A 9,414-nucleotide genomic window follows, 5' to 3' on the forward strand; every position below is an offset into this window, starting at 1 on the left:
GACTGGTGAGCTACACGTGGAAAACATGAGTGCAAGCTTTCAAACTACTTGGCCACCGTATTGGTTTCTTTACCTAGTTACAACTTACACGTACACTTGAACAATGAATACATCATTTTTAGAGAACGTGGCAAAAAAAAAATGCAGATATTGTAAAGAGTCAAGAATTTTTCATGTAAAAGGTGGAGAAATGATATACATGTAGTTAGATTGAAAAGATTGTTGTTAACTTCCCAATTTATAGATTGCTAACATGTGTTATTATACTTCTAGTCTACTTGATTGCTTAAAGAGAAATAGTATATTTTTCTAAAATTATTTAACAAATAAAACCAACCCATATGTTCAATCAAACATTACTTCTATAAGTCTATTTACAGTTCAGATAATCTTTAAGTAACGTTTGCAGAAACCTTGTATTGGCAGTTATTAAGGTTAAGTAGACTTGTAGTTTGGAGAGACAAGATCGAATAAAGCAAAGGAAGACTTAATACTTCACTTAAGCATCTTACCTTTATAATATAGTGTCTGTAAACTTTTTTAGATTAGTAGATATATTAATTTGATTATCTCAATATTTTTGTAAAAATATTCAAATTTAAATTAACAAAAACAGTAACTGATATTGAGATACTTCATACTAATTAAACAAGATAAGTCTTCAAAAAGGATAGTACTAAAAACCAGAGAGATTGAGTTACAAGAAGGCTAAAAAAGTAGTTTTAAGTTCTTACTCGTCAGTGATAAGAAGGAACTTCTTACCCATTTTGCCATTATCAATCATCAAAGGCGTAACCAATTTTTGCTGCACATCAAGGCGTTAGTAATTTCGGGTTCCAAGGAGAGAACAAACTGAGGAGGCTCTCTTTTGAACATAACATAAGCATCCCACGATACGGCGCGCGAGATTGGAATGGAAAGAATGTCACGTGCTACTCGGGAGAGGACTGGATACTTTTTGCCCTCTTCCCTCCACCATTCCAGTGTTTTGAAGTCTTTGTTCCACTCCATAACCGGTTCTTTGAGGTAGGAATCAAGCTCTGATTCTTGAAGCTCTCTTGGAGATCCTTCAAACTTGAGATATTCCTGAAACAACACAAAACCCTCATATGCATCAGGCTTCTTCTCTTCCTTGTCCCTTTGTTCTTCTTCTTCTTCTCCTTTATCATCATCTTGTTTTTGCTCTTTTCCTTCATCATCATCTTCTTCTTCATCATCGTAATCTTGCTCTTGCTCTTCCTCTTCTTCTTCTGCGGAGTCAATTGCAGCAACCGGGCATATTGGTTTTTGATAGATATCGTTAGCTGCATAGCGAGCATATAGAACGCGTAAATGGTCCAAAACAGTTTCAGCCTTAGAACCTTCAACATTGACTTCCTTCTTTGAGCAATAAAACTCGAGATACTTCATCTTAAACCGAGGGTCTAATACAGAAGCAGTCGCCAAAACCAGGAACATATTGTTCCAGTACCTATCAAACCTCTTCAATAAATACTTAGCACTGCTGATGAAGTAATCATTATCAGCACTCACAAGCTCTTGGTTCAACATTAGCTTTAGCTCAGCAAGTAGGTGGAAGAAGACGTTAGATGTCAAATACTCTCCCTTGAAAAGCTCCTTTGACACTTTATAGATGCAACCAACGAGTTTGCAAAAAGTTTCAATCTTAATCCAATCTTCATCAGATGGTTTGTCATATTCATCATACTCCTCGTCCTTAGAGAATTCATCCTCAGCTTTCATATCAACAGCTCGTTGCAGATTAGGCAAAGTGATGTTCCAATTGGTAGGTGACATTCTTCCCCATCCAACCAACATACGCACATCCTCTAGCAAATACCCGCTTAAGTCACTATAAAGACCATCAACCATTAACCGGAAAAGATCAGCGCAACAATAGAGTAGGGAGAACCGTGGGTTGATCTGATTACTCCCTCTCTCTTCAATCCATTTCCTAAAAGGATCTAAAGTCACTTCATCAAAATCCAAGTCAGTAGGCAGCAAAAGAGTAGAGACTTTGCTCTCAATCTCGAAACCCTGAACAGCCTCTCTAAAAGGGTAAATATTAACATCTTCAAGGGGTACAGTCCGGTCAGTAGTGTACCCCAAGATCCATTTCTTCAACTTCCAGTTGTCATCAATGAAATGAGCAGCCAAACAAACGAAATCATCATGCAAAACAGGACCAGTCCATTCATCGCTAAGAACAAACCATTCATAAGAAAGGGTTAATTGACCTTCAAAACCCTTGAGAAATCTCTTAGCCTTCTCCTTACATTCTTCGTGTATCTCAAGAACCTCTTTTTTGACTTCAGTAACATTAGGAGGAAACTCCGGGTTTAAGCAGTTGATGAACTTGGCAAAGGTGGGGCTCTTAATGATATTAGGACTAATCCCATCAGCGATGAACCACTCGGCCATAGCATTGTGAAATGTTTTCTCCTTCTCATCAAGTGAAGGAAGACTATCACCCGCCACCACCTCTTCATCGACCACAGAGTCGTCCAACTTTAGTTTCTTCCTCATATCTAAGAAATACACAAACACATGAGCAGGGGAATGACATAAAAAAAAACCCCATATAGAAGCATATATGCAGACATATACAGACACAGACCCATAGATTCACAACCTCATAAAGAATAATCAAAACAGTGAGAGCGGAACATAACAAACCCTAGAAATCAGGGTCAAATCCAGTATATATAAAAAAAAAACAACGAGAAGACGATACAAATACATAATTCTATGAGTCAGAGTGTCAGACAAAACATTACTGAAGACACTGAAATAGAAAAAGGGGAGGAGAAATTAGAACCTGAACAAGAGGCGGAGGAAAGATCACCGTTGTCCATACCAAACGCTGGTGCTTTTTTGGGGGCGACGAACGGTACAGAGAGATGATTTAGGGTTTTGCTTGACAGTTCTGATTTACAATCAAAAACTAAATTATTTTCTAGGATATTTTTTTTACTTATCTGATTTACGCGGGAAATAATACTATCATACGTGGCCTTCTGTTATTGGATCTCTTTTTTTTTTCGGGAGTTGACTAGTCGCTGAGTTTAATCGGACGGTTACTAGTATATGATTTGGACGGATGAGATTATTTCACATATACGAACACTTTTTTGTTGGTGGCCTTCTTGGCCCGTTTTAATTTCTCAACCCAATTTTAATTTGGTATAAATAAAATAAAGAAGACTATTTTCTATTTTACATGTAAAAAGATACTATAAACGAAAATCCCAATATTTCTTTAGTAATGAATTCTGTTTGGTGATGCAAATATGCCTTATGTAATGCAAAAGGGTGATAGACTTTCAATAATCTGATGGACAAAAGGTATCATCATCAAGCGTTTATTCTCTCTGATTGTGATATAAAAAAAAAAAAAAAAAAAAAACAGTTTGACCAAAGAAACTTCAAACGAGGATGAAGCCGTGGGATAATAATATATATAGCATATAGAAAAGGGAGAATTAAGCATCTTACATGTTAATTTGATTTTCTCAAAAGTTGTGAAGTACTAAAATTTTCATTTAGCACAAGTAAAAATAAAGAGAGATTTCATATGAACTTAACAAAATCATCACTGGAAAGGAACATGTTTACTGATATAGAAATGAGAAACGAAAGTACCAAAACGGAAATCCAAAGATAAGTATTGAGTTTCATGAAAGCCAAAGAAGAAGCAATTTAAGTTCTTACTAGCTAAGAAAGAAGAAGGAACTTCTTAGCAAATTTTGCCTCTATTGTCAAAGCAGTCGTAACCATTTTTTGCTACACATCATGGCGTTAGCAACATTGGCTTTCATGGAGACAACAAACTCAGGTGGCTCTCTTCTGTCAGCAACATAAGCGTCATACGAAGCCGCACGTGAGATTGATATGGAGAGAATGTCACGGGCTACTCGGGAGAGGATTGGATACTTTTGGCTCTCTTCTTTCCACCATTCTAGTGCTTTGAAGTCTTTGTTCCACTCCATAACCGGCTCTTTAAGGTAAGAATCTAGCTCTGATTCTTGAAGCTCTCTTAAAGTTCCTTCAAACTTGAGATATTCTTGAAACAAAACAAAACCCTCGTATGCATCATGCTTCTTCTCTTCCTTGTCTTTCTCTTCCTTCTCCTTCAGTTCTTCTACTTTGCCTTCTTTTCCTTCATTGTCATCTAGTTTCTGTTCTTCTTCTTCTTCTTCTTCTTCTTCTTCTTCTTCTTCTTCTTCTTCTCCTACTCCTTCATCATCATCATATTCGTCTTCTTCTCCTTCATCATAATCTTCTTCTTCATCTATTTCAGAGTCAGAGCATTCAATTGTACCAGCCGGGCATATTGGTTTTTGGCAGATCTCGCTTGCTGCATAACGAGCAAACAGATTGCGTAAATAGTCCAACACAGTTTCAGCTTTTGAACCTTCAACATTAACTGCCTTCTTTGAGCAGTAAAACTCGAGATACTTCGTCTTGAACCGAGGGTCTAACACAGAAGCAATTGCCAAAACCAGAAACATACTATTCCAGTACTTATCAAACCTCTCCAATATCTGCTTAGCTTTGCCGAGGAAGTAATCATCATCAGCATCCGCAAGCTCTTGGTTCAACATTAGCTTCAACTCAGCAAGAAGGTGAAAGAAAACATTAGATGTCGAATACTCTCCCTCGAAAAGAACCTTTGCCACTTTATAGATACAACCAGTGAGTTTGCAATAAGTTTCAATCTTAATCCAATCTTCATCAGATGGTTTGTCATAATCATCGTAAATCTCGTCCTTAGAAAATGCATCCTCAGCTTTCATATCAACAGCTTGTTGCAAATGAAACAAAGTGACGTTCCAGTTGGTCGATGAACACCTTCCCCATCCAACCAACATACGCACATCCTCTAGCAACGACGAGCTCAACTCACTAAACACATCATCAACCATTAACCGGAAAAGATCAGAGCAACAATAGAGTAGCAAAACCCGTGGATTGAACTGATTCTTCCCTCTCTCTTCAATCCATTTCCTAAAAGGATCCAACGTTTCATCATCAAAACCCTCACTGTTAGGAAGCAGAAGAGTAGAGACCTTGTTGTCAATCTCAAAATCCTGAGCAGCATTCTTGAAAGGGTAAACATAATAACCATCATCCATAGGTATATTCTGGTCAGTAGTAGTAGTGTACCCCAAGATCCATTTCCTCATCTTCCAGTTATCATCGACGAAATGAGCGGTCAAACAGACGAAATCCTCAAGCAAAACAGGGCCTTTAACGTAGTTCCTAGCCCAACCATTACCAAGAATCATCCATTCATAAGAGAGTGTTAACTGTCCTTCAAAACCCTTGAAAAAACACTTAGCTTTCTCTTTACATTCCTCGTAGATCTCGAGAATTTCATTCTGGACTTTAGAAACAGTAGGAGGATACTTGGGTTCCATGAAGCTCATAAGCCTTGTAAAAGAAGGGGACTTCATGAAATTAGGATTTAGCTCACCACTAATGAACCACTTGGCCATAGCATTATGAGTTTCTTTCTCCTCATCGACCACAGAATCGTCCAATTTTAGTTTCTTCCTCATATCTAAACACACATAAAAGCAGAGAAATCAAAAGTCAAAACAATTATATATCTATCTATAGCACATTGAACAGTACAACTACAAACCCTAGAAAATTAGGGTGAAATCCAAATATCTATCGGAGTCCAGACAAAACCTTATTACTATAAAAACTAAAATGATTATAAAAAAAAGGAAGAAGAAGAAGAAATTAGAACCTGAAGATGAGTCCATAGCAATGTAGCTGCTGTTTCAGTGTTTGGGGAAGACGAACGGGGAGAGAGGTGGTGATTTTTTAGGTTTCAGATTTAGAGAAGATGTGACGGTTCCGAGTTTTAATTACTAAATATATCTAAATATTCATCTTTTTTTTTCCGACTATTATTCATCAATTTACGCGGGAATGGAAAGTGGAGCTATTTTAAGTACGTGGCTCTCTGTAATTGGATGATTTCTTTTATTTCCGAGATTGTTCAGCGTGGCGGTGGATCTGATGGTTGAGATTTGATAATGCACTGAGGTGGACGGATGAGATTATTTTAAAAATTGTGTTCGATTTTGTGAGGTTAAAACGTTTGTGGGCTTTTTTCAACCCATTTTTAATCCATGATAATTGATAACAATTAACAATTGGTTAATTTTTAATAATTGTTTTTTTTTTATGTGATCGGTAACTAATTTTAATTTTCCATTTGTAGGCAGCAAATTATATGTGAAGTTTCTATAAACAATATCAATATCACCCACCATAGGTATTAAACGTTAAAGAAAGTGTTAGTATGATGGAGTCATGGAGATGAACCGTGGTTGCATATTAATTTGTTTTCTCAAAATTTGCAAGATATTTAAATTTAATCAAACAAAACAAGATTAAGAAGTTTCATAGTAATCCAACAAAATAAAGTAGTGAACCGTTTTTTTTCTTTTCAAAACAGCAAAAAAAGAGAAAGAACAAATGGCAAGCGAAAGTACTAAATAACAGAGATATGAGTTTCATATAATCGCAAAAGCATTTTAAGTTCTTGCCAGTGAAAAGAAGAAGGAAGTTCTTACCAATCCTGACATATCTCTAGAGGCGTAACCATTTTTTGCTGCACATCATCGCGTTAGCAAGTTCTGGTTCCATGGAGAGAACAAACTCAGGTGGCTCTCTTTTGAACACAACATAAGCATCCCACGATGTGGCACATGAGATTGGAATGGAGAGAATGTCACGAGCTACTCGGGAGAGTATTGGAAACTTTTGGCTCTCTTCTCTCCACCAGTCCAATGCTTTGAAGTCTTTGTTCCACTCCATAACCGGTTCTTTAAGGTAGGAGTCAAGCTCTGATTCATGAAGCTCTCTTGGAGATCCTTCAAACTTGAGATATTCCTGAAACAAAACAAAGTCCTCGTACGCATCAGGCTTCTTCTCTTCCTTGTCCTTCTTTTTTTCTTCTTTGCCTTCTTTTCCTTCATCGTAATCTTCTCCTTCTACTTCATCATCATCATATTCTTCTTCTTCCCATTCATCATCATAATCTTCTTCTTCCTCTTTTTCAGAGTCAGAGGAGTCAATTGAAGCATCCGAGGATATTGGTTTCTGAGAGATGTTGCTAGCTGCATAGCGAGCATAGAGATTGCTCAAATAGTCCAAAACAGTTTCAGCTTTTGAACCTTCAACATTGACTTCCTTCTTTGAGCAGTAAAACTCAAGATACTTCGTCTTGAACCGAGGATCTAATAGAGAAGCAGTTGCCAAAATCAGAAACATATCGTTCCAATACTTATTAAACCTCTCCATTATCTTCTTAGCTTTGCCGATGAAGTAATCACTATCAGCCTTCGAGAGCTCTTCGTTCAACATAAACTTCAGCTCAGCAATAAGGTGGAAGAAAACATTAGATGTCGAATACTCTCCCTCGAAAAGCTCCTTTGCCACTTTATAGATACAACCAGTGAGTTTGCAATAAGTTTCAATCTTAATCCAATCTTCATCAGATGGTTTGTCATAATCATCGTAAATCTCGTCCTTAGAGAATGCATCCTCAGCTTTCAGATCAACACCTTGCTGCAGATGAAACAAAGTGACTTTCCAGTTGGTCGATGAACATCTTCCCCATCCAACCAACATACGAACATCCTCGAGCAGGAACCATAAGGGACCAAACAGATCATCAACCATTAACCGGAAAAGATCAGCACAACAATAAAGCAGAGAAACCCGCGGGATGATCTGATTATTCCCTTTCTCTTCAATCCATTTCCTGAAAGGATCCAACGTTTCTTCATCATAATCCACATCGTTAGGCAGTAGAAGAGCAGAGACATTGCTCTGAATCTCGAAATCCTGAACAGCGTTCTTAAAAGGGTAACCATAAACATCATCCTTAGGTATCTTATGGTCAGTAGTAGTGTACCCCAAGATCCATTTCTTCATCCTCCAGTTGTCATCAACGAAATGAGCGGTCAAACAGACGAAATCCTCATGCAAAATGGGGCCTTTAATGTAATCCCTAGTGAATTCATTCCCAAGAACCATATAATCATAAGAGAGTGTTACCTGCCCATCAAAATCCTTGAGAAACTTCTTAGCCTTCTCTTTACATTCTTTGTATAACTCGAGAGCTTCCTTCTCGACTTTAGAAGCACTAGGAGGAAAATGAGGATTGAGGTAACTCATAAACTTTGCAAAGGAAGGGAGCTTAATTTTATTAGGATTAATCCCAGCGCGAGTGAACCACTTGGCTATAGCTTTATGACAAGCTTTCTCCTGCTCCTCAAGTGAAGGCTCCTCATCAACCATAGAATCGACCAACTCTTTCTTCCTCTTATCTAAAAAAAAATGCACAATATTAAAATCTCATTTCACATTTAGACACACCCAAACGCATGACCAGAGATTAGAAAGAACAAATCGTGTATATACAGACATAAACATACACATACGGGTGAATTACAACACTGTAAAGCTAATTCACTATAGTGAGATCGGAACAGAACAAACCCTAAAATTTTGGGGTCAAATTGAAAAAAAAAACAACAACAACGAGAGAGAAAACAATTCTGAAACTTTCCGGAGATACTGAAATGAGAAGGAGGAGGAGAAATCAGAACCTGAACAAGAGCCGGAGGCGAAATCACCTTTGACCATAGTAACGCTGTTTGGGGAGATGAACGGTACGGAGAGAGTGATTTAGGGTTTTTTGGTTTTAATTAGGAACAAGTGACGATTTCGATTCTCAGTTCTGAATCTATCTAGGTTCATTTGCGCGGGAATGCTAGTGGAGCTATTTTACATACGTGGCACTCTGTTATACGATCTTCTCAGGACGCGGTGAATCGGACGGTTTATAATGAATGTACTGGACGGATGAGATTATTTCGAAGATTATGATTTATGAGTCTCGATTTTGTGAAAAAGTGGTTTCAATTTCTCTCAAACCGAAGGTACCAGTATGGAAAAGTGAATATTTTACATTTGGTTTAATACGAGATAATGTAAATTTTCTATAAACAGCTACAAAATCCCAATTATGGTTTTGGATTTGGTGATGAAAAAAGCATATCCTATGTCGAATTTGAAAACATTACTATGAAGTATGAACATCGTCTTTTTTTAGGGCAAGGCATATGAACATCGTCTTTGTCTAAACATATGTGGTCTTAATGTGAGAAAACAAGAAAAAAAGTAGTTAAATCAAAGAAACTTCAAATGTAACGTTACAACTAATATGAAGTGGGACTTGAGAATTTTGATTAATTAAACAAGGTTCTCAACGTTACTGTTGAAATGAAAAACGGACTTAATGAATGAAAAAGAACTAAAGAAGTCTAGACATAAGCGTTTCACACAAAGGCCAAAGCAATTTCTTTTGCCGTGTTCAAAGCTGTG

General features: G+C 37.3%; 3 protein-coding genes across 3 annotated transcripts; all 3 read right to left on the minus strand.

The window, feature by feature from the left end:
• Positions 1–577: 577 nt before the first annotated feature.
• Positions 578–2,940, minus strand: LOC104767578 (zinc finger BED domain-containing protein RICESLEEPER 2-like). Its single transcript, XM_019241355.2, has 2 exons — positions 2,819–2,940; positions 578–2,528 (listed from the first exon to the last, which is right to left on the minus strand). Exons 1-2 carry the CDS (start codon positions 2,853–2,855, stop codon positions 784–786), a joined length of 1,782 nt encoding a protein of 593 aa, XP_019096900.1. The 5' UTR covers positions 2,856–2,940; the 3' UTR covers positions 578–783.
• A 613-nt stretch (positions 2,941–3,553) lies between these two features.
• LOC104767579 (zinc finger BED domain-containing protein RICESLEEPER 1-like) lies at positions 3,554–5,894 on the minus strand. The gene is made up of 2 exons (XM_087502064.1): positions 5,759–5,894; positions 3,554–5,563 (listed from the first exon to the last, which is right to left on the minus strand). Exons 1-2 carry the CDS (start codon positions 5,772–5,774, stop codon positions 3,759–3,761), a joined length of 1,821 nt encoding a protein of 606 aa, XP_087358190.1. The 5' UTR covers positions 5,775–5,894; the 3' UTR covers positions 3,554–3,758.
• A 464-nt stretch (positions 5,895–6,358) lies between these two features.
• Positions 6,359–8,764, minus strand: LOC104765573 (zinc finger BED domain-containing protein RICESLEEPER 2-like). The gene is made up of 2 exons (XM_010489299.2): positions 8,637–8,764; positions 6,359–8,354 (listed from the first exon to the last, which is right to left on the minus strand). The coding sequence occupies exons 1-2, from the start codon at positions 8,671–8,673 to the stop codon at positions 6,610–6,612; spliced, it is 1,782 nt and encodes a 593-aa protein (XP_010487601.2). The 5' UTR covers positions 8,674–8,764; the 3' UTR covers positions 6,359–6,609.
• Positions 8,765–9,414: the final 650 nt, after the last annotated feature.

The sequence above is a fragment of the Camelina sativa genome, chromosome 19 (assembly GCF_030686135.1).
Source record: "Camelina sativa cultivar CO46 ecotype springtype chromosome 19, ASM3068613v1".
Classification (NCBI taxonomy): Eukaryota; Viridiplantae; Streptophyta; class Magnoliopsida; order Brassicales; family Brassicaceae; genus Camelina; species Camelina sativa.

Coding starts and splice junctions, on each gene's coding strand:
- LOC104767578 (XM_019241355.2), bottom strand. CDS start 2,855: ATGGACAACGGTGATCTTTCCTCCGCCTCTTGTTCAG. Junction 2,529..2,818: donor TTCCTCCGCCTCTTGTTCAG/GTTCTAATTTCT, acceptor TGTATTTCTTAG/ATATGAGGAAGAAACTAAAG.
- LOC104765573 (XM_010489299.2), bottom strand. CDS start 8,673: ATGGTCAAAGGTGATTTCGCCTCCGGCTCTTGTTCAG. Junction 8,355..8,636: donor CGCCTCCGGCTCTTGTTCAG/GTTCTGATTTCT, acceptor ATTTTTTTTTAG/ATAAGAGGAAGAAAGAGTTG.